The sequence below is a fragment of the Aulostomus chinensis genome, chromosome 10 (genome assembly GCF_037954235.1).
Source record: "Aulostomus chinensis isolate RoL2024-O1b breed Wild chromosome 10, RoL_Achi_v1.0, whole genome shotgun sequence".
In the NCBI taxonomy this organism is placed as follows: domain Eukaryota; kingdom Metazoa; phylum Chordata; class Actinopteri; order Syngnathiformes; family Aulostomidae; genus Aulostomus; species Aulostomus chinensis.
Genome location: NC_141329.1, coordinates 11,796,358 through 11,821,453, shown reverse-complemented (window position 1 = coordinate 11,821,453; position 25,096 = coordinate 11,796,358). Strand labels below are relative to the sequence as shown.

The window sequence follows — 25,096 nt, the reverse complement described above, 5'->3', positions numbered from 1 at the left end:
TGACCCTTGTTTAAAAATGTTTTGTTTTTTTTAAAAAATATTTTTTTCATGAATCAAAATATACATAACTACCTGTGCAAAACCAGTGTTACCAGCATGGTAGTTGGCAGGAACCTTTAAATGACAGGCAATGAGCAAGTGAACCTGAGGAAGCCACACTCACTGCGTATAATGAAGTCTCAGTGAGGTGTTTCAGTGTGCTGTGGTTCATCCTCTTTCTTCTTTTCCTGCCATTTTTATTGACTTTACCTCTGCCACAAAATAGATGCTTGTTTTTTTTGTTTTTTTTGGGGGGGGGGCGGGGTGCATTGATGTGTCTATATGTGAGCTGGATTGAAGAGAACTATGAGGCACATTTTCACCCACTTGGTGAAGGGGGTAAGTCTGGGCCAAAAAGAACCCCTTCAGTTTTCGAGTTAGGGTTTAATAATAATGATTGTATATTATTAAACATCATTAATGTATCCTTGTTGTCAAGATTAATTACCTTGTTACTTATGTGATGTTTTGTTACATTTTAAAACGTCACTCACAGGGTGACAGAAGCAGTCACTATAGACCTGAGCATCCACATTGTAATTGCCAGCCTGCTGTGTCGTCTTTCAATGCCAAAGGAAAACTAAGTGTGGCAAACCTTACTTTTGCCCAGTTCTACTTTACTCCATCACCTCTGGTCAGTTATTCCATTCCTCTACCTGCACCTCTTCCTCTACCTTCTATCCATCTCTGACTCAGCCCCATACTCGTCTTTTCTCTGCCACCTCCAAGTCTTTTTCTCTTTCTTCATCTTCCTCCCACCTCCGGACCATCCAGCATCTGTGTATTGGGGAGTTCATTATCAGGGTTGCCATTGCTCATAGTTCATATACGCACACAGTCATCCACATACAAATGGAAACATTTCCTGAGGGCTGTGGCTCATTATCATGGTTTATGAAACCTCGATTAAAAATCTCCCCTGCTTCTCACATCAAGTTGTGCCATCAGTGCTGACAGTTGTACAGTTTGTTGCATGCAAAAACATATACACAAAAATACATTTTATACATAAAATATAAATGCATGCACCCCAGGAAACAGAAGCTAGCACTCACACTGAGAAAACAGCAGCAGTACAAGGCTGACTTTACTGAGTTAGGTTTACTGTTCCATGAAACAGCACACTTTCAGTATCAACATTAGAAGGTTCTATCTAACTGTGAACACAGGAAATCTCTGTCTGTCTTTGACCTGATTAACTCAACGATCACTCATCTTATCAACTTCACGTGTACATTGCTGGTGCATCAAGAAATTGTAGTGCTTACTTTGAATTCTGAGGCCTGAGATCGTCAGAATGATTCCTTAGAGAATCAGTATGTTAACGCTGAGAGATGACGTCACATGGCCCCAAGCTTATCAACTCCTTTCGTGAAAACCAGCATGTATTTCCGACAGTTGCTCCTTGCAGGACAATCACGTCATATGTCTAAAGAAAAGATGAGGTAGCAATGTGACTTATTTGAAGATGTTCATATGTTATAGACTGACATGCGTACTCTTAATCTGCTGTGTTCTACACCATGCTCAGACTCAGAGGTAACAGATAAAGTTGAGGACCTGTGTAGGCCTACTAGCTAGCAGAATTGATGACAGCACTGACTTTAGTTAAATCATATCATTTCCCCTTATTTTCATCTATTCAGTGGAACGAAAGCCTGCGTGACACTTGTGTGATTCATTTGCAAAGCCTGTTTCCATTGCACCTTGTTGTATGTTGCTTTTACCGTACGTCAAGTTTTCCCCGTCAAGTTAAGTAGAAACACGCTTGTGCAATCTATCAAACTTTTTTATTTTTTACTCTTGGTGATTCAACATTTTGTAATGCACAAATATGTACCAAAAGAGGGATGTCATGCACTTCTTGTCACTGAGGCTATTTTCACTATAAATGAGAGCATAACAATGGCAATAGCAATTACAACTGTATAATATCAACTACTTAATCACAGGCTATGCAAGCATAACTGTGGCCCAGTGGGTTGTGATGTGTTGTTCTTAAACACTCCATGACTCCATAAGAGATGTGCTGGCACTTGATGCTTGCGCCCATGGGAGTTAGCTTCCTAGCCTCCCATGCTGGTAACATCACTTGAGCTGATGAATGGTGAAAAGCAGTTTGTTTCACTGAAATCACAGAAGACTCACTAGTTAACCGTGTGGAAATTCTACATTACCAGTCACAGATGTGGCACTCTCCATCACGGCCTCATATGGTTACATCTTTGGTAAGGTGTGCATGTGATCCGGCTGCTGCCACTTTACACAAAAGATTCTCAACAACAAAACATTTGCAGGGGTTGTTTGCTAACTAGCCCAACTCAACTTCCACTCAAACCACCTGCAACTCATTTTATCAAGTAGCCAATGATAAACAATATACTGTCAAGCTGCAGTTTTGCAGATTGGCAGGATTCCGAATGTTGCATCTCGTTTCAAATCTTTGGTCTGAACTGGCCTCCAGGGTGCACAGTTACACTGTACCTATGCCCTTGTCGTGTAACTTCATGAGATTTAAAGTGGAATGAGATAATGGCAACTAAAATAAGATAATGTATTACCCATGTTAACATTTGCCAGCAATGATTACAGCATTTCTTTACATACAAATATCTTTGGTCAGAAAGGATTAGATGCAACCTTTTTCCAGTTTCTTGAAAGAAAAATTCTGCGTGGGGATGTGGAGGGTTGATATTTCACCCAGTAGCTGTGCAGGAGAGTGGAACAGAAAACATGAAAAGACTTCTTGATAGCACCCCCCTCACCCACCTGATGAAGGTGTGCAATCATCATGACATACAAATAGCACACAAAAGAGCTGCACTCTGCGCACGCACACAGACTTTCAGTCCTGTTGTTTGGCTTAGTACAGTTGGTGACTGGGGTTGTGGTCTCCTCTATCATTGTCCATTAGGGCAGATGGAGAGATTTTCATCCTCACAAGGCCTCTAATGGACCGCAGAAAAAGTCTGTTGAACTGTTTGGTTCTCTGCTGGATTCTGTCACTCACATGAGTCAGCGGGTTCACTTGGAGCCAGCTGAGGGCTGGGAGGCCTGCAGGTATCTGAAATCTGTAGACAGCTGTGTGTTTCAGGGTAACAGGAGGGATGACATAAATGAATCATTGCTTCATCTCTTCCTCTTGCCCCAATTTTTTTACTTGGTTAAACCAACAGATCACTTTTTCATACATCCGTGCATCTTACAATCTACCCATAATTGTCTTGTTGGTTTCGGGTTGCAACTGTCAACTCAGTTAATCCATTGAAATCCCATTTTGTCTTTGTCCATCGTGTAATGCCTGCATCGGCCACATCGCAGTCTCTCCCATTTTATAGGCATCTATTGACCAAGTCATTCTCTTCACTGCTGTCTTTCTCCATCCCTCACATCACATTGATGGCTTACCCATCATACAAGTCTACTGACAAGTGCCATGGCCTCTCATCCTCTCTCTACATCAGAGTGTGTGTGGGTGTGTATGTGTGTGCACGCGTGCACACGGCCCCTCATACACACCGGTGACTGCAGCCAATCCCATTAGCCAGATGAGCAAGCCTCCAATGAAGGGGAAAACATAATGGCAACACCAGCGTCCCGCTCATACACACTCCTCTCCGCCGACTGCTCCATACATTCATTCATCACTCTCAAGGGTGTGCGTGTGTGTGTGTGTGTGTGTGTGTGTGTGTGTGTGTGTGTGCATCAGAAGCGTCTGTGTGTGTTATTTTTGAAACGTCAGTGTAATATGAAGGCATGTTCCCTTGCTTGCTCATTTGATGTGTGTTCATATGTGTGTAATTTGGAGTACAATATATATGCGTTCATGAGTAATCCATGGAAATGAGGCAACTGCTGTAGAGAAAGTCCATTTAAGATGAAGCAGTTCACCAAATAGTGGACGTCATGGCACTGTAGCCCCCGGCAAATTAACACCCGATTCCCGGCAGGGCCATGTGATTTGAAAATGTATACAGTCATGCTATAGTAAGTTGCCTTGGATGAAAAACTCAACCAAAAAAGGGAATGTTCCCAGCTAAAAATTTGCATAAGAATTGCAGACAGGAATAGAATGCTGATTTAGTAATAAAAATGAAGAGGTTCTCATTGTGAGGTGGGCTAAAGGAGAAGACATAGCTAGAAACACAAGGTCTCTGACGCTGTAAATTAAAACCCCTTATTATTTTTGGCGGTAAACTGCAGCATCCACCATCTCCCTCCCTCCTCTTCCCCCATTCTCAAGTATGCCATCCCTGAGGACTAAAGCTAAGCTAGCCCCATTTTGCATGTCTGCCAAACTCTTCTCCTGACACCAGCGCCACATTAAATTTACAAGGTAGAAATGTTATAGTTGATTCATTTGGAGACTAAAAATGGCTAGAAGTGACAGCACAGTCAATGTGATATTCTGTAGTCAAGCAAAAATCAACTCAGCCGCTATCAGCTTAGGTAACTTGTGCCCAAGCCACGCCCATCCCACTAACCTGCACGACTTGTATTCCTGTGATGATTCAAAGCCACTTCAAAGCTTCAACTGTGTATGGCAATCACATAAGGCGCCTTTGAATAAAACATGAAATTTTCGATGAGTCATGCTCAAAACGAGCATGTGTATGATTTTCTGTCACTTTGCACATGAGTTTGAAACCCAAACAGCAGAGTCTTTCTGTTCATACATCTCTTTTCATATGGGACTACAGGAATACAGCGTACCTCTGGTGAAGTTTGGAGTAGAGGCCCTTCCTCATTCCCCATCAGGGTCATTACCTGTGGTAATGTGGGGACTGTGTCTTTTTATCTCCCTAACTAGCCCTATTAAAATTCACTCAACTAATGAGCCATCATTCAGTTGTGCAGTGATTAAGGCCCACTGCTTGATCCGTGCAGAACTCTCGCTGACAGGTGCTGTGCTTTCATTTAGCTTAGCTGGGACTCCACTTCTGCACATATCACATGCTGACACACACACATCAGCATGTGCAGTTATGCAAGCCATTACTGACAGGGGCCCTGAAAGATATCAGAAAATAATCTAAACTGGTTGACTTCCTCATAGAAGTAGCACAACAAAGGTCTATTTATCAGCTGCCTGAGCGAAAAGTGCTCATAATTTGATGGCCCCTTGCATACCCATGTTTAGTTTATAATGATTCAACAAGTCCTTCAACTGAACAGGTGCCAACAAACAACAAATGCCCTCCAAAGCTGCACGTATTTTATTTGTCAGCCCATTTTCTGAAGCAAAGACCGAGCAGTTACATCGGTGGTGTGAGGAGAGCTTCTCGCAGTGTGAAGAAGACAAGGGAAGAAAGCAGTCCCTGCAGCGCCTTTTTAAAGTGTAAAAAGTAGAAAAGTACAACCTGATTAAATTTAAATTCCACGAACGTGGACACGCACTCTGCCAGCTGAATTTGACAAGAAACAGCTAATAACAAAATTAGTGAGACGCAAATGTGAGTAAAGGAGGATTTCTCAAGTTGAGCATTTCTATCGGAACGATTCTGGTAGATGTCAGGAAATGACTTCCACCCACGCTGACACCCAGCAGCTGAGTCAGATTTGACTATTCACCTTGACCATGGGTAAAAGGAATACCTTGATTACAGTCAAGTATGAAGAAGAAGATGTACGAAGTAACTTGGAATAACTCACACCTGTAAAACATGGGGATTCGTCGATGCTGCTGATGATCCAGGGCACCACTTGAGTGTCTCATTTATTTACCCTCCCTACATGCCTCCCTCCACCCCCTGCCTTCCTCTCCCTTTTTCAATCAATTAAATTCCCTTCACAAGTGCTTTGTTGGTGGTACCTTCGGGGTACTGCTGCCAAGGTGTGTCTGATTTAATATGTCATACACAGGGAATTTAAAAAAAAAAAAAAACAGAGGAAAATAAAAACAAGATGCCTTGAGGTTTGCATGGATCCTCACAGTGGGAGAGGAGGGCATTTGTCCCCCCCAGGGCACATTAAATGTGTGCAACCATCAGGGAGAAGACACAACTTGAATACAAAATGAACAATACATTTTTTCTTTCCTCGCCTGACATTTTCCTCACCCTAAACTGTGTCTCTCTACCCTGAGTCGCTCTGGATTGGAGGGTTGTTGTTTGTTTTTGTTTTTTTAAATCTTGGGCCTTCTTGACTTGGGGTCACTGTCTCCCTCTTGTTTTGACGTCTCTCAGCTGAGCTCAGAGGGCAGATGGGAGTGAGACAAGGCAAGCTCAGTTAAGGCTTGACCTGGATTTGTATAAGTTTGAATATGTTTTGATGAAAAGTACAATATCTGTGTATTATATGTGTAATGCAGCAGCACTGTTCGCATGCGGTTTGAATTGACACCATTGACCCCTTTGAGTACACCAGATAATAAAAAGTGAAAAAGGGGAGAATTGTATGTATTCTGTTGCCTCTGCAGAGATGTTAAGGATGCACTCGTGTTATAATCAGTTGAAAGAATGAGTGACAGCAAGTGCAAATGAGTTCAGTCTAAATTAGTGTAAAAAAAAAATCCTTTTGTTTCCTCCATCCTAGGGTTCTCCATAACTACATGCTGTGGCGCATCGTCGCAGCGCTAAGTGAGCATCTGTCCACCGCCTTCCGCAGTACCATCCACGAATTCTCCCGGGAGATCGATGGCACCGAGCAGCAGCTGGAGCTGGGCCGACTCTGCCTCACCCAGGCCAACAAACACTTCGGTATGGCCCTGGGGGCGTTGTTTGTCCAGCAGCACTTCTCTTCACAGAGCAAAGCCAAGGTAAAAGCATGGATACTTGACGGGACAGTGTGAATGCTCTCTGTTGATACTGTTAATAAATATTATGATGATAACAATGTGTAACTGTGTCAGATGTGTAGTGTCAGAGGCATCACTCATCCAGACAGAATTATCAGCAGCTCTCAGGCTCTGTTCAGCTTACCGAGCTTCATATTGAGTTGCAGCTCATTGTTTAGCTGTCAGGCTGCTCTAGCCTCGTTTTAGTTGTCTCTCACCATTTTCATAGTGTTTTTTTTTTGTACACATCAGCCAGCTGCAAGCAGACTGAACAGATAGCCAGTGAACATGGTAGAGCGTTCATCAGTTTAAGAACAAGATATTTCCCTCAGGAGTTGATAGAGTGAAAAAACAGACGTGAGTATTGGACTTACATCCAGCAGATGCACAGACGCTCCACTCCAAATGAATGTTAATCCTGCTCCGCAAGGACCCATGTTCACATGGCGGGTTTTTTTTTCTTCTTTTAAGTGCCAGCATCTTTTCTCGGTTGTTCCCGATAAAGACGGGGTGTTTGGTCCTGAAACATTAGTGCAGCTGCTCCGAGCGCTCTACTGTTTGAAAATCTTTGAACTTTCAAGAGAGGCACGAGTGTCATCACTTTGGGGTTGGTACACATCACCATGGTAACCAACACAATTAAAATGGCTTTAACTGTAAATTCTGTGGATCAGCTCACCATATTGTCTCTCTATGCACACGCGCGCACACGCGTGCACACACACACACACACACACACACACCCTCCTCCCTCTACATGCGGAGCAGTGACAGCGGGACATTGTCGATTTTAAGCTCAGTCATTGAAAATCTGAATGAAGCATTTCCTAATCACGTTCATGGCATAAAAGAAATTGAACAACTAGCTCATTTAAACCTGAGGGAAGAATCTTGACATCTGTGCGTGGTGCTGTGTAGATGCCGGGCCTTACTGCTGTACAGAGATAAGCAACAAGTTTAACAAGTTTACAATGCCAATATAAAAGGTTACAATATCTCCGTGTTGTTAACATTATGTTTCCAGAAGTAACTAGTACAGTTTCAGGTTAAATTATTTTTAAAAAAAAATACATCACTTAATGTACATGTTTCCGATTCGAGTCACCTCTTTGTTTGTTTGTTCAAGTTCCCAGCCAGCACCAAGCCATTTGGTGGTGAGTGAATACGAAATCTCCTCAAGACCCAGAGTGGGTTTAGCTGTAAATGACGCCCTCGTCCACTCACCTGAACACTGCACGTGCAGCTTGAGTTTATACTGAGGGTTAATTATTGAGTTGACTTTTAAGCAACATTGAGCACACGTGATGTGTCTTATAAGACATCAACAGGAAAATCCACAAAACTGAAGGTGGCCTTTTCGACTAGTTTAACTCTTGTAACGAACATGTTTCCATTTTCATTAAATGGAACTTTACTGATATCACTCTTATCTTCCTTCTTCATCATTTAGAACAATTCCTTGGAGTCGAGGGAGGGGGTCCAGGTGGTTTTTTTTGTTTTTGTTTTTTTTTCTTTTTGACACAGCCAGATGATTTAGATTGATTCCTGAGCTGGGATCAGGAAATTCTATCCATGCCAATGATAACTCCCCGCCTCTCTTCCTCTTATCCACTCTACTCTTTGTTTCTTTTTTGCTCTTTGCCTAGGTCAGTGACTACTAATCCCACACCTCTGACCCTCCAATACTGTACCTTCAGCCCCTCTCTCCTTCCCCTTAATCCTCCCCCATATCTAGCCTTATCTCGGATTCATGTTCATTCTAGGACATGGGGATATGGTTTCCAATGGGATTTCTAACCTCTGCAACCCCATACTCCTCCTCTAAGCTCTTCATCATCCCACACTCTCACTGAGAAAACCTACACACTTCATCTTACCTTGAGCCACCTTTCTTCTTCTCTTGCAAACTTCTAAAACTCCCTTGCTGTGAAAGCCCAGGACTATAAAGCATGCAACTTCTAGACACTAATCACTTTCTATGCACTGCACTTTAATTGAAATTTAAGTTCCCAATCTCCTAATGTTCAATTTAAGATTCCAGTAAGATACAAAGTGTGAATTTCAATAAGGCTCCCAGCTAACTGAGCCTTTCTGATTAATTAAGAATAGACAAGAAGGCTTTTAAGATGAGGCCTGGCAGGGTTTTTTTTTTTTTTGAGATGAAGTCCTAATCTTGTGTGCATCTAAAACTCATTCAAACTGTCAACAGGTACTTGTTCTCTATATACAGCTTTTCAAGTGGGGGATTGAGAGTTTGGGCTGGGTTATTGCACGTTTGATTTTGTTCATAAGCACACTGATCATTACACACGGCATGCCCACACAGGTGGAAACACTGATTGAAGCCAGAGCCACTTGAAGCCAGAGCTGACACCTTGACTGAAAAACTGATGTAAGGGGAAAAAGGTCTTAGGAATTCTCTGAGCTAAAGCTTAATGCCTACACGACACTACACTACACTACTACAATGCCTACACAACATGTCTTGCGTCTTTTATGAGTAGAAATCCTGTTTACAACCATATGAGAGAGGATTCCTAAAAATCAACTCAAAGATTGGACAGCAGATGTCCCTCAACAACAGTTACTGGATGTTTTCTGTGCTTTCTTTTGCTTTGTTTTTTCCCTGCGTTGTATGTGGCAGCGCTTTTGGGCATCTATGCTCTTTGTGAGAGGGTTACGGTTTTTCTGTCTCTTTCATTAGGGGAATTCATTACATTGCTTCAACACACACAACACAACCTTGCTGATACAAATGTCAGACTAATCAAAATTCCACACTCTGGTGACAGAAGCCGGGCCCTCGAGGTTTAGCCTTCTTGCTAATGTCGCACGTCCACCTCCTTTGCCACAAGCGACAGTCCAATGCAGGACTGTGCTTGTCTGCACAACACAGGATACACATGGACAGACTGATCCAGCTGCAAAAGCGGCAGACATCCTACAAATCAAATGTAACTATAGTAACCCTAGAATATTCTATTATATACCTTGCATTCATACAAAGTTTTTCAGACTAGGGTTCATACCAAAGTACTCGAGCATCGAAAAGCTCAAGCCACATAAGGAGGCGTGTACATGCTCTAAATAGTAGTCTGTGTCTAGGTACAGTAGCGATCCAGTGTGAGTCATCGCTGAGTAGTTTACAGTGTTCACTAGTGTTTGAACTGGACTCATGGGGTCTAGTGTACATGGATCCAATCATTTGCATCTGCTGAACTTCAAGCTTCAAAAATTGCTTTTGCTGCTACAATCAATATTTTAATGTGATATAATGACAGTGTATTAAATGTGAATCTGTAATGTCAGAGGTGTAGTTTTTAGTAATGAAGCTACAGGTACTGATCATTGACTCTGCAGATTTGCTTTGCCTCACTCTACAGAACTTTATTCCATCCATCCATTTTCTGTACCGCTTAGCCATTGGGGGTCGCGCCGGTGGGGGGGGGGGGGGGGGGGGGGGCTGAAGCCCATCCTAGCTAACATCAGGCAAGAGGCGGGGCTCATCCTGGACAGGTTACCAGTCTGTCACAGGGCCATCAGGAGCAATGAGGTGCTCATCTTGCTCGAGGATACTTAGACTTGGTTACCGGGGGAAGTGAGGATCGAACCAGCAGCGCTTCGGTTGCTAGACTGCCACTCTAGAGCCCCTTTTACACTGCACCAAAAACGCGTGTCAAAGTAGGTTTTTTGGCACTCTGAAAAGGTTGACTCTGCATTTCGACCACATTGACCTACTCGCTTGGCGAGTCGCTTGCAGTGTTGATGTCCGGCGAATGACAACACGAACGTTCGAAACGACGACGTCCATGTTGTCGGTTGTTTACCTCTCAGTGTTGCTGCGCACGTTTATGTGTAATGATGACGTTGTCAGCGCGATGACGTATGAGAGGAAAAAACACAAGGACGCAGCCTCACAGCGGGAGTTCAGGCCCTGGTTTTTTGGAAGCTTGAATGCGCCCTAATGCCGAGCAAGCACAGGTTTGACAGAGTTGACACGTGTTTTTCAGCGTGAAAGGGTTATAACTCTGAGCCATGTCGCCCCGTACCAGAACTGTATTCCTTGCTTATATTTCAGTAACGCAGTGTGATGACAGACTTAATGACCCACTCTAATGAATATGACTACCGACGAGGGGAAAGAATGACGCTGACAGACGGATTCGAAATATATAAAGGGTTTCCTGGGAATCTGGAATGTTCACTAATGACCAACTGTCTGAAGTAAGGATGATGGGTCATTTTACTTTAAATAAGTTCTATAAACTATAAACTCACTGTACACCATCTCTATAACATTCAGCAACAACCAGACTACTATATTGACTTTTAAATGATGAAATATCAGGTTTGTGTTTCTCCTGCCTCATGTGAAAACAAAGGTGATTAATGAGGGTTTATATATTTATGATCAAACAAGCAACAATCCAAGTAAAAGGCATTTTGATTGCTTCTTAAGAGTGTATCTCTGAAATCTTCATGTGTATGTGACTTGATCAAACATTCATCATATGATTTTTGTTTGAATACTTCCAGTCTCAAAGAAATGACTGTCACAACTTTTTATTTATTTATTTGAGACATACCCTCCTCAAACATCAGTGTTCTAACAAATCGTGTTAACGAAATTGATGTGTTCCATCAGTCATTGAGAGAAGCCAGTTTTTTAAAGAAATTGAAATATCTTCCATTGATTTTATGTGATTTGATATGTTCATCATCTCAGGTCCAGGAGCTGGTGAAGGACATAAAGCACTCCCTGGACCTCCGGCTGCAAGAGCTCGACTGGATGGACGAGGCCACCAAGGAGGCTGCTAGAGCAAAGGTTTGAAGCCCCAACTCAGCCTCTCCATCACAAACATGACTGCCTGCCAGATCCGATTTAGTCTTTGAAAAGGATTTAATTATTTTTTCGCGATTCTTTTTTTTTTTCTAGGGGTTTGATTGATTGCTTGGTTAGATGGAAGTGTGTGATAGAATACATCAAGGGCTTGACATTGAGAAGTGAGGAACGCCTAATCCGGATCTCTCTGTGGTGCTGATTTAGGGTCTGCACTGCAAGATATCCCTTCTAATACTTTTACAATCTGAAGTTATAATCCTTTTAGAGGGCCATGCTGAATATAAAGAGCTTCCCTGTAATCCTATTACTCTGGGTTTGCTTGATTAGTTGAGTGTGTGTGTGTGTGTGTGTGTGTGTGTGTGTGTGTGTGTGTGTGTGTGTGTGTGTGTGTGTGTGTGTGTGTGTGTGTGTGTGTGTGTGTGCTCGGATGGCTGTGTGCCAGAGTCCAGAAACAAATGTGTACTGAATATAAGTTAGTGCAAATGGATGTAGGGTGGTGTTGGATAGGTTCTCCTTCACTTCCTCATTCCTCTTCTCCTTCTCTCTCTCAGCTGAAGTATATGATGGTGATGACAGGATACCCAGACTTCCTGCTCAAACCTGAGCTCATAGACCAAGAATATGGAGTGAGTCATGTGCCTCCTGTTTCAGTCTCCGCTGTCTGGGGTTACTCATCACACACACACACACACACACACACACACACACACACAAACACACACACACACACACACACACACACACACACACGCACGCACGCATACTTATTATTACTTCCCAGCATCTCACTCAGTTTCTATCTCTTCAACAATTGTCCATCAGGTGTCCCCAAAGTCCCAGGAGATTGGAGTCAGATGGAGTACATGAATCCACTGATGATATAAAAATATATTAAGTATTCTGATCTGAGCAGGGAGCTCATGGAAAGATTTGCGTAAGACTACTTTCACAACCCTTCCCTTTCACAATCCTACTCTAAGGTGGACCAAAACAACCAGCCTGAGACCACTACTCCTGAGCAGTCTTGGTCTGTTGCCAAGGACCCACCCTTGTGCAATTTGACTGCGGAGGCTTGTCCCACCCTGATCTTGTCACAGCTACAGTTTGACTGAAATAATATTTATTAATACAGTACTATGAAAAGTCACATTTACCAATCAGCCACACATATAATATATAACTTAATATTACCTCACTGTCTTCAATGCCCGGTAGAAAAGCAAGCTACTTTATTAATTTTAAAAGTCTGGCTGAAATGAAAAATGCCATTTTAAACCTTGGTAAACTCCAATTTAACAGCTAAAAGAAAAATACATATATTTCTTTCTTTTCATATGACAATCAAATCAGTTTTCCTTCTTGAAAAACTTAATAAGAATGTTAAATATTTGACTGTACATCAACCATGAGCTTGTATACACGTCCACAAGTTAAGAGATATGAGTAAGCTCACTTGACAAAATGGCCAATTTGCCACTGCAAACCTTGTTTTCTTCCTCCAAATACCATGTTTAGGGGCCTTCTGGCTTTCATGTAATCATGTTGAGGAAAGTGGGACATGTGAAAGCTCTAGATTATACAGCTATGTGTTTGACAGAGGACTGCCTCAGAAAGTACATGAGTACAAGATGGGCCTTTTCATTCTCCCCCTGACAGATACGACTATCCTGTCAAGTCAGGTCTTCATTTGAGATTATGAATATGACCACTTCTCAACATCTCAATCAAATTCCTCCCATCCTTATTACCCACCTTTCTGTCCTATTTCACTCGGAAATATGTCATGATACAGCAGCTTGGAACTGGATTTTAAATATTTTCCCAAGGTTGGCAGGTCCGCTTTGACTTAAGGTTAATCAAATTTTAACTTCCCAAGATGACTCTGGTTCATTTACCTTTGCAAGGGAGTTAAAAGAAGCGTCCAACCAGTTGGACGGAGAGGGATCAATCCATTTGAAGTCTCTTGACATGACATTCTGCATTTGTCAATCATCACTGCTTGATGTTTGAGTGAAGGAAATGAATCCAGCATAATAATTACCCATCATGCTTCCAGTGAGTACTGCATGTGTGCGCAACTCACAAGTGTCACCGGGTTTTTGCATAGAGTGAGCTCTCGTGTCAGCTGTAAAGCACACAGTTGGCAGGAGAGATGTCATGAGCTAACTCTTCAGGACCAAGTCAATGCCAAAAATCCTAAAAAGGTAATGGCACCTATTTCCCTATGGTACCAAACGTATAGCCAACTTTCATCTCAAGACTGCTGCATTAGTCAAGGTGTGAGAAGCACATGTCCTGTGACTAAACGTGCAAGCTCATGTGTTTATTTACAGTTTCATGGATGGAGCTGTTACAAGTTAGCAAGTGAACACAACCAGCTCTTCATTCAGTGTAAAGAAAATCCTACAAGTGCATTTTAATGTTAGCTACTGAATAACAAATAATGGGCTCACAATTACTCAGATTACGCTAATTAAAAGCTAATTGTGGTTCTATTCAACTCCTCTCAAAGACCCTGTCACACTTAACACAATACACACTTAAACTAATATCATATCTGTGGTTTTGCAGTTTGATGTGGATGAGAAAACATACTTCAAGAACATCCTCAACAGCATCAAGTTCAACATTAAGCTGTCAGTCAAGAAGATACATGAAGAAGTAGACAAGACAGCGTGAGTGTTCCATCTCCTCACATTATACGAGCTACAGTAGAGAGCCATCTGAGCCCACTGGCACACGGTGAAACACAATTACAGCGGGCTAATATATTTTAAATCCAGCAGAGCTCCTCCAGCTGACTCTCATCCAGGATGCTGTACTTACAACACTATTCTGTGCGTGTGTGTGTGTGTGTGTGTGTGTGTGTGTGTGTGTGTGTGTGTGTGTGTGTGTGTGTGATTCTAATATGTTTGACATGCCTAACATGTGTCCCCATGCATCTCTCTTTAGTTTGACAGATTTGTTGATGCGGCACTAAATCATACCAACAGATCTGAAATCATCATACACAGCTGGAGAAAATCCATTTGATTTACTTATCTACAGCAGCCAGGCAGCACAGCAGAGCTGTGGGACATGCTGGTTTTGTCAAATAAAGCCCAGTACACCTGGATGGAGCAACTCCCACACATTACACTCACATTAGTATTCCAAGACAACTGTATGATTAGCCCACTCCCTACGCCCTTAAGAGTTAAAGCACACACTCCTTTTTTAATCACTAAAAAGTGTGCTTTTCATCACTCACTTGGTTCTGTCACTCCTCCTCCTCCTCCTCTTCCTCCTCCTCTTGCCTCCATCTCTGCACAGCCTACGCCAAGCCATCAGTCTTTCACTCCAACAACAAGGGCATCTCACATTTGCAGTCAGTCATTTGGGGGATTTTGTGTCAATCGATTGGTTTGGCTTGAAGTGGATTAGCATGAAGCAACTGTCCTTGTTTTCATATGCAGAGAGAGAGGAACTTCAGCCGTGGGACCTCACACGATGTATATTTCTCACCAGGGGGTTTAGAAAGAGATGAGAGAGAAGGGGAGAAGGTGTTGGACTAGGAAGATGGATGATTTTAGTGTGTGTGTGTGTGTGTGTGTGTGTGTGTGTGTGTGTGTGTGTGTGTGTGTGTCTGTGTCTGTGTCTGTGTCTGTGTGTGTCGTGTCTGTGTGTATGTGTGCACCCGCACATGTGTGCATCTTTAAAACCCTGTGTGGATCTGTTTCTCTATACAGGTGGCTCCTCCCCCCTCAGGCCCTTAATGCCTACTACCTTCCTAACAAGAACCAAATGGGTGAGCGTGTGACAGAAAACTCATTGTCATTCTACTCATCAAGGCGGACCAGCCATTAGTTACACACAATTACACTATGTTGCTGGTTTTTGACACATGGTGGTTGCTTAAAGAAAAAAAACACCTCATATCATATTCCTTCTCATCACTCACCTTCTTCTTCGATCTCCACCTCACATGCCAGCCGCAGGAAAAACAAGCAGTAACACCCGAGTTTTAACAAATCTAGCTTTGCGCTGTTACCCCCTTCCCCTCCTTCCTCATCATGAGTGGTCTATGCCTGCTGGATGAAATCTCTCACTGCAAAATCAATGTTGTGCTCATAAGCTGATGCTAGAGGACAGGGGGAGTCAGACCAGCACAGCCCTCAGGGCCTCCAGGTCATTTTATTAGAACCCACACACATATCTTCTCCCTCACTTCACATGCAGTGCAGCCACTTCGTCCAATTCATTTTCTCACTGTCTTTTATCTCTAATCGAATTAATATTAGATTCTTGTGTTGTACCTCCATCCGTTTGGCTTCTTTTATTTCAGGGTTTTGTTCAGGTACTGAAAATGAAGAGAGGACAGAAGATGAATTAATAGACCTTCCCTTACATACTTTGTGGATTTATTAATATAGATTCATAAATGGGATTTTTCACTTTGATTTACTGGGGGGCAAAAATTATATTAAATCCTGTCTACCCGCTATTATTTTAAGCAGCATACAACTGAGGATGCAGCCTTTCTTCATTGTCTGGATTGGTGCTTCAGTGCTGCCAGTGACACTGGAGATTAGGGATAGCAGGGAGTGTTGAGAGAAAGTTTGTTTGTATTATGATGTCATACTAAACCCATGGGTTTTGCATCAATTTGAAATACTAGATCAATAATATTTAATTGTATGAGAAACATTTGTACTCATTTTTGAACATTAACCCAACATACAGCAGGCATATTTCTACTGTTTATCGGGACTGTCCTACGACTAGGGGTGTAATGATGATTCCAAAATTGGAATATCGATACTTATTCCATCATCTCAGGAACACCTTTTTTGTGAATTTTTTCAAAATTCCCTCGGCAGATCCACTTGACCTTTCCTGTTGCTGTGCAGTCAGCTTGATTCATTCTTGTATTTTTTAATTTTTTATTTTCATGTCATTTAACGTTCTCATTGTATATTTTCAAGGTTGCAGGGATAAATTAGAAAAACATACTTTAATTGCTTCATGTTAATTGATTGTGTTAATGAGCATACATTGTCCCCCTAGTAATTGCAAGCTCAAATCAAATCAATTCAATGTTACTATATAATGTAGACCAAACAGTTGAACCAAACCGACAAGATTTATGACTCAAAAGATAGAAACGTTCAAACGACTGAACAATTGCATGTTGAATACATGAAATTTGTGAAACCGCCTGTCATACCCATGCTAGCAGCCTCCACAGTGTGTAAATCAAAAACAAAAAAATCATCCCTGAGTTGTCAAAAACTACATGAACACTACAATAATTAGAAACATTGCATCGATTTACTGTAACACTCAGGTGGTTCTGTTGCTCCCAGGGAAACTAATGATTAAAAAAAAACGATTCCAACCTGCCATTAAATCGCATCATATCAAGCTTTTTAATGGCATAGTACAGAAGACATGCTACTAATGAAGGAAGCTGCATAGGAACTACTACTTCTTCTACTACTACTACTACTACTACTACTACTGCCCCTACTACTACTACTCCTACTACTACTGCAGTGTTTTCCATCTCTTCACAGCTGAAATGGAGATTATAAGGACAACACATCAACCAAACACCATAAGAATACATGTGGATATGTGATTATTGTTTAAGACTTGGAAGAAAACGGTGATGTTGGCCTTGAAGGTGACATCTTCAAAAGCTTGTTTAATTTCAAAGGCTGAGTACATTCAATCTAAACCCTTTTGTTCAAAATATAAACTTGCCACGACTTTAGATACTGGCAGCTAGCATTGGCACTGCAATTAACTCGATGTCATCTCCTCCAGAGAGTGTGATGGTAGAGGTCCATTCATCATTGCTACAACCAGTGTTCTCCTGATGAAGGCTTGTTTTCAGAGGACAGAGAATATTACGTGGGGAAATAGAGATTCTTTTGTCACTGTCCTCTCTTGCCGCTTCACCGTGACATTTGAGAAAGGGTCAGACTAGTAGTTGGCTTTGTAAAGACCTTGAATATAGCGATGTTTTAAAACTGCAATTAAGTCGTAAATTTTTTTTTGGGGCCGCTTGAGGGCAGTGGAAACAAGTTGTTATTACCTCATCACCATATTTCAAACCAACAACTTGAACTTGTTAGCTGATCATCGGATTCGTATGCCTCTAAATGACCTGAAAAGGCAAAGAGAGATCAACAGTCACCAGTTTGGCCGTTTCTATGAAGTGTGTCTAAAAAAACCTGTGTTTTCTGAAGGTACAATTGCAATAGCTACAATGTTGCATGTGTTACTATTTGCATATTCATTATTTATGTATGCTTCATGATCACAATTAAGACTCATAACATTATCACTATGCAATTTTCTCTGCTATGCTGCAACTCACTTGCTTCAAAAACAAAAGTCACACAACCTGGTGGTGCTTTTGAGTAGGGGACTGCATTTTCTGACTTTCTGTCACAAAGAAGTAATGCAGAAGGAATGAAATATCTTTTGTGAACCCAAGAAACCTATTTGTGAGTCATTGAAAGGCAAACTATTTCTATTTCTTGACCTGCGAGACAGGGTAAACACAAAATCAATGGAATGCTATCATTGTGCTGACATGAGTCGCTATTGTCCACACGTGGGGCTGTCACTAGACACACATTACGGTAATGTGCACGAGTGCAACTCACAACCCCCCTCTTGCAGGGAGAAATAAGTCTTTAGTTGCAGGATACTGTTGCTGGCAACCACTGAGGCACACACCAACATGTCCTGATACTAATTTTACTTTTCAGATACCTGTTGAAGAAACCTGAACGTGCATATCAATTGATACCAAGCGCTCATCTGATACCCATGTGTTTAAAAAATATGATACATATCGTATTTGCTTTTTTACCACAAGTGTATACCCTGCTCACATCACATCATTGAAAAAAGAAACATGTACAGAGAATGAAGCTGTTGGAGCGAATGATTAAACATATGAATCAATTCTTCTTTGCCGCTCTAGTTGCCAGTTGAGGCACAGTTGATCTTCCAGTGACGGCTTCAACTTCTGTTTTAGAGCAGGGAAGAAGAATCGATTTCCTGCGTATAATATCATGTCATGTTACATTTACCTCTGAACTCAGAGGTCGGAACTAGAACTGACGCCACAAACCATGCAATATTTTGTGCATTCAGATGTCCTAGAAATATAAAGATAGAAGATGAGCAGCACTGAGTACCAATGACTACATATTAACACAAAAGGGCTAAAACAAAAATATTATCAAAGCATGCAGCAGCACATCAACTCATTCCAGTTGAATATTTCTATTGGGAACGAAGAAATTCTGATTTCCGAGTTCAGCTCCACTGTAACTTTAATCAGAGGTAAATGAGCAAGCAGTGGTGTCATATTGGTGCACAGGCTTGTACTCTTTCAGAGCCTTTTACAGCTTTTTTTTTTTTTTTAATAAATTCTAACTTGTAAAACAGCCTCTTATTAAATCCTTAAACTTTGTGATGAGCTATTTCTTAACAGTAAAATACTTAGCAGGAACTCAACATAAAACTCCCAGAGGTTTTGTTGTTCATGGAGGATATGACACATTTGCTTGATACAATCTTATTACATATGATTTAAGGAATCTGTTTTTTCCTCTCCTTCTCACTGTATTTTCCTCCGTCCATGTGCGGACCGCAATAAAAACTATTTCCTCTCCCTAGTTGAGTTATCTTATCTTTATCTCTTTCAGTGTTTCCAGCCGGCATCCTTCAGCCCACGCTGTACAACCCTGAGTTCCCACAGTGAGTATCCTTCCTCCAGTTTCCGCTTTGCCCTGCTGCCATCCACCGAAAAGCAACAACATCTCCACTGCCACAACAACATTGCTCATAACTCCTACATTTGTCTTGCAAGTCTTTGCTTCTCCTCAAGTCCCATTATACCTGAAACCAATTTAAGAAGCCACCAAGAGCTCAATTACTGAGCAACATCCTGCTAATGGAACAGGTGTCATTGAGAGGTCGTTGTCTTCAATTTGAAACAACTAATTGGACAGCACATGACAGTAGATAGCCTTCGCTGTCTGGAATGATCTGATTTATTTATCTTGCTTGGTCTCCTTTTTGCCTCTCTAACCAATGACAGAAATGCTACATAGGACTCTTCATGACATAAAATTAATCATAGAATTCAGTCAGAAAGCAATTAAATCTTCTTAAACTGTGACACATACAGGTACTTCAAGGCCAACAGGAATATTTGTTTGAGTGGTTGCTGGTTGGTTTCTTTTTCTTTTTCAAAGGAATTCTTTGCATTTTTGTACCAATAAAGAAGAGCAGTCATATAAATGCCTAAAGTGACATCGGGCTCTTTGTTCTCTCAAATGATTGAATTATTTTGGAGAAATCCAAACTTTTCCTCATTGTAATAAACCTGGCTGTTTTTGGATCTTTACCTGAGATTTGATAAAAGACAAGCTGTTACATATTTATACACTAATCTGTTTGAATAAAATCAGGATATATCGGCCAAAAAATAACATAAAAGGGTTTTGATTTTGAGCAGAACTATGATATCAGTCTCTCTTACGGTTTTTCAACAGACAACACTACGGAGGCACATTTCAGTCGATACTAAAGAAACGTATAAATATGCAACAATAATCACAGGATAAATAAATAATCATAATTGATCCAAATGTCTAAGCAGAGTATGTAGAGGTCTGGGCCCCCCAAAGACAACGAGTGTATTATTAATTTGTTGTACAAAATATTGACAGGTGCTCTAAACCTTGATACAACAGTGAGAAACCTGAAGGACAGCTGAGGACTAACCAGTTCTCACAAACGGTTTGTACAGAAGAAAGAAATAGTTTCAACTGAAAAGCTAAGGGTTTTACTTTTAGTCAGCTGGCTGAATTTATTACTTGTCTCTGTGCTACTGTTTTTACAGTAAAAGAAAAACCTGAGATATTGGAGAAAACTCTCAGGCAGTGAGAATCCTGTCATTAAAGCTGTTTACCTCACACATTTTCAGGAAAGGCATGTGATTAAATGTGCCGTTGACTTTAAAAGATCCTGAAGATTTTCATTGTGTTGGATATGAATCACTGATTATTGTTTATCTTAGGACACATCTGCCATTTATTGCTATGGGCTGATATTCACCATGTTCATGTGTTGATTTGTTACATTAGACGTAACAATGGAATATGTCGGATTGAATTTTCGAATTTAATTTTCCCTCAAAAATATGGTGTGATAAAGGACTGAAAGAATGGTTTTTATCATGATTTTCAGGCATAAAAGTGGAATAAAGATCAACAAAATCAAAATAAACTAGCAAAATAGAAACAATCAGTGTCTGTATCTGCAATCAGCCGAATTATTATCTCAGACCAGGACTTCACTATCGCAGCATCTGTAATACCTTCTATGTAATTATTTAACCAACAGGGTCTTTTTCAAAGCTTTGCAAGTTTATAAATCAATGTCTTCTATGTTGTCATTGTTTTCCATTCATTTCAATACAAAATAAAATCCCATTTTAGTTTGCATATTATATTGAATTCCAGAAGACAAACAACATTTAAATCAAATATCTTTGCATTACAAATATCAACAAACTCATTAGAGGAGTTCCATGGAACCAAGAAACTTTTGAAAAATGCTTCCCAGTGGCAAACATAACGTCTAAAATTAAAAAAAAAAAAACTAATCGCTGACTGTGATGGATTACTCATCTTGAGCAAGTTTCAACTTGAGCTTCATACAATACTGGCAGGAATTAAAGCCAAATGGCTGCCTGGAAGTTAGGAAATCAATCAAGAAAACAAAGTTTTTGTGTGGCTTGAAAAATGGTTTGGAAAGAAGTAAAAGCAGAGAACAGCAGTGGGTTGCACACCCTGTGCGTAAGTTCAAATTTAGTATAGTTTGAACTTGGGCTCTACTTTAGGACTGAGCTCATGCTTTAACATTAAACCAGCAGAATTACTTGCAACGTCAGCTTAAGTTATAGCTTAGATCTTGCAGCTAGCTTTTATGTTGTAGGGTGGAATGATCACCTTCTCAAAATGCTTTGGAAGAGAAAGGTTGCTTTAGTGCCTGTTAGCTTCTTTGCTATTTTGTAGTAAAACGTTCAAAGAGAAATGGGCAAGAGACACACTGTTTGCTGTATTAAAAATAGGGCTGTTTGCTTTGAACTTCACAACGTTAATTAAAGTACCACATGACCTACAAAGTGTACTTTGTCTCTGTAGTACTCACAAATGAATGTTTATAATGAGCTCATGAAGACATTTTCCCTCCTGCATCGCTTGTTTGTGACACCAGAATGCAAAAAGAGCCAGGCATGTATATTAAGCTTGAAGCTAATAGTGACTGACAGCTACAGCAGCAAAACAACTGCAAACTGTCCAAAAATGTCTGTTCCAAACAAAGGTGCCTCACCATGTTTGTTTTCTTCAAATCAAAGTTTGAAGGAACAATTTACATTTAACTGGTGCAGTGACCCGCAGATTACTAACACAAGGCCTATAATTTAGCTTAAAATACAGGTTAATCCGTTATCAAGCGAGCCTGCAGACTTGTTGTTATTGTTGCATAGAGCACACTCTGCTGGATAGGAAGTGAACTAATTTGAACGGTCTGATGAACTCATAATGAAAAGCCTACAGGGTACGTGTGGTTTGTTTTCAAATGAAAGTGAAAGAAAATGTGGACTGTGTGTAAGTATTACACAGCCTCTGAGGGGGAGAAAAAAATGGTATCTTGCTCTTTTGCTGGATTAGTTTGAATTACATTTCAAGTTCGATGTTAAATATCAGTATCAGCTTTTAATTTACATTTTGGTGCATTGCTAAGGATGCCAACTGTTTTTTGCTATCTGGAGGTATTCACTGAGCAAACCTACTGCTGCCAGTGTTTGGTGTCATTCTAATTCAACACATACAAGATGGGCCAAGCAGCCGTAGCTCCTGCATTGATATGAGCTCACCTCCGGACTCACAAATATGAGCTAATTAGCCCTAGCAGTCAGTCAGTGTGCCCACCATCAGGTAACATGTCTGTGTCTTCATTAGGGGTGATCACCACTAATTCTACCACCTCCTTGCTCTCCTGCTAATATTATTTAATGATTATATTTCTCTGTGTGTTTGTGTGTGTACCTGTCCCCTTAAAGTTATTACTGCAGTAACCCTAACCTGCGAAAGTCTTTTAGTCCTTCTGTCTCTCTCTCTCTTTCTCTCTCTCATACACACACACACACACACACACACACACGAACTCGAACACACGCACAAACGCCTCTGCTATCACGTCGAGAATAATGAAGCTTCAATCAGCCAGTTAGTTTTAGCGAGGGATCCAGGCTCGCTGTGAGGCAGCGTATCGACTAGCTGTCAGAAAGTCATTTTCAGACGTAGCCATGTGAGGAGCCCTGAGTCTGCCCTCTCATTGCTCTCATATATACATGAGCCACAAAGACAGAGCTCCAGTCCGGTCCAGGGTCAAGGAGAGGCGGGCAGCCCATTGGTTTTTGGAAGCAGTGGGCGGAGGGAGGGACACATGCAGATAAGAGGATGTCGAAACAATTAAACAGAGACACTGGGGTTGGAACAGTGTTTTTAAGATTATGCTCTCTCTGCGGCTCATTGCTCACATGTAAATCAGACGATCACTAATCAATTCAAACTGTTTCTTGTTCAATACCAATCTAAAACATATGAATCCAAACAAGATCCCAGGTGTGACTCGTAGAATTTGCAATGAGGACAAACGGTCCAAACAAGAGAAAGAGAGCCAAGTAGCTGAAGGTAATGTAAATGTGCTAAATTTGGAGAAGTTTCCTCAAGGTATGCCAGAGGTATTGTTTTGAGTGAGGATACAGTGACCTTGACCTTTGACAATCAAAATCCCTTTCATTCCTCCTTTTAGTCCCTGTTGAGATTTGAGCACAATTTGAAAAGCTCCCATTTAGGTGTCCCTGAGAAATAGCCATTGCTCGGAGGTAGAGAGGCCATCTAGCATCTTGTGGGTCGCTGGTTTTGATCCTCACGTCCCCCGGTGAGCATGTTAACGTATCCTTGAGCAAGACACTGAGCCCCTAATTGCTCCTGATGGCCCTGCGATGGACTGGCAACCTGTCTAGGTTGAACCCCCACCTCTCATGGATGGATGGATGGACAGCTATCACATGTGAACTCATAGTGACCTTTTTAACCACCAAAATCTTCTGCTTTTCATCCAGAAAAGAAAGATGCTACATGGACGCAGGGCCGACAGCGCAAACATGTTGAACCCACGTACCCCTTGATGTGGAGTAAATTATAGCACAGAATTAAGATAGATGCTAAAAGTTAAATACAGAGCTAAATCAAAGGTTTCTGAACTTTAGCCAAACTTGTTCTCAAAACACAAAAAGTCTGGCTGAAGCAGCATAAATCCTGAGTGTACCAGTGATTAAGAGTGGCATGCTGGAATATATACTATATCTACAATTTTCATCGCTTGCTTGAAATTAAAGACAGTTTTTAGTTCCTCTCAATCTCAATTAATTTGAAATGTTGTGTAACGGTCTACATTTCCTTCTTTGGCTAGGTCCCTTAACTATGGAGGAATAGGAGCAATCATTGGCCATGAACTAACACATGGATATGACGACTGGGGTAAGAATGAAAACCTCCCCACTCAGAATCCATTGCAAGCTTGTTGTCCTGCTTTTTTGAGTTCAAGTCCCATCAATAGCTTAAACTGTTTTATTTCAAAAACACACACACACACACACACACACACACACACACACACACACACACACATATATAAGGCTCCATTATGACTTGGGATGTTCAAAGACATTCGTTGCTTTCACACACCAGAAAAATTAAACCACAATCTGTAACTTTTGTTTCCAGTCAAAGGTGTTTGCCCATTCAAGATAAAACAAGAGCATCTATTAAGGGTGATTGGTTTTTTTTAAAGAAATTGTTTGACTTGTGGGATGGTTTGGGCAATTCTTTGGACCGTGAAGGAAAGTTACAGGTTGTGCTGTTTCCATGCTAACAACAGCCCCCCTTGCCCTTTTGCCCTCATCTTAGTGATGCAATGGTTCATGTCCCTAGGGGGCCAGTACGACCGTCACGGCAACCTCAAACAATGGTGGACAGAGGAAAGTTACCGAAAGTTCCAGAAGAAAGCGGAATGTATCGTTAAACTCTACGATAATTTCACCGTGTATAACCAGAGGGTAGGTTTGCACACTCATTGCACATGAATTCTTCACACCCTGATGTCACATCCTGTGTTTATCAAGAAGATTTGAACAGCGTGGGTGTTTCCTTGGCAGTGGGCTGCTTTACTGAAACAACATTGTGGCTATAATTTAGAAAGGATGATTATTCCAGCTGAGATTCTCCGGGGCTTCCGTTTACCCTCACTGTGTGGGACAACAACAACAAACTCCAAGCTAGCAAGCTCATGGC

At 41.2% G+C, this 25,096-nt stretch overlaps 1 protein-coding gene across 1 annotated transcript in view; it reads left to right on the top strand.

Annotated features, from left to right (window-relative positions):
• Positions 1-25,096, top strand: part of ecel1 (endothelin converting enzyme-like 1) — a 50,523-nt gene that overhangs the window by 18,203 nt on the left and 7,224 nt on the right. The window contains exons 7-14 of the mRNA XM_086216047.1: positions 6,574-6,796; positions 11,541-11,639; positions 12,209-12,283; positions 14,229-14,332; positions 15,386-15,444; positions 19,367-19,418; positions 24,216-24,283; positions 24,737-24,861. Of these exons, the coding sequence (XP_086072173.1) occupies positions 6,574-6,796; positions 11,541-11,639; positions 12,209-12,283; positions 14,229-14,332; positions 15,386-15,444; positions 19,367-19,418; positions 24,216-24,283; positions 24,737-24,861 (805 nt within the window). The remainder of the gene's footprint in view (positions 1-6,573; positions 6,797-11,540; positions 11,640-12,208; positions 12,284-14,228; positions 14,333-15,385; positions 15,445-19,366; positions 19,419-24,215; positions 24,284-24,736; positions 24,862-25,096) is intronic.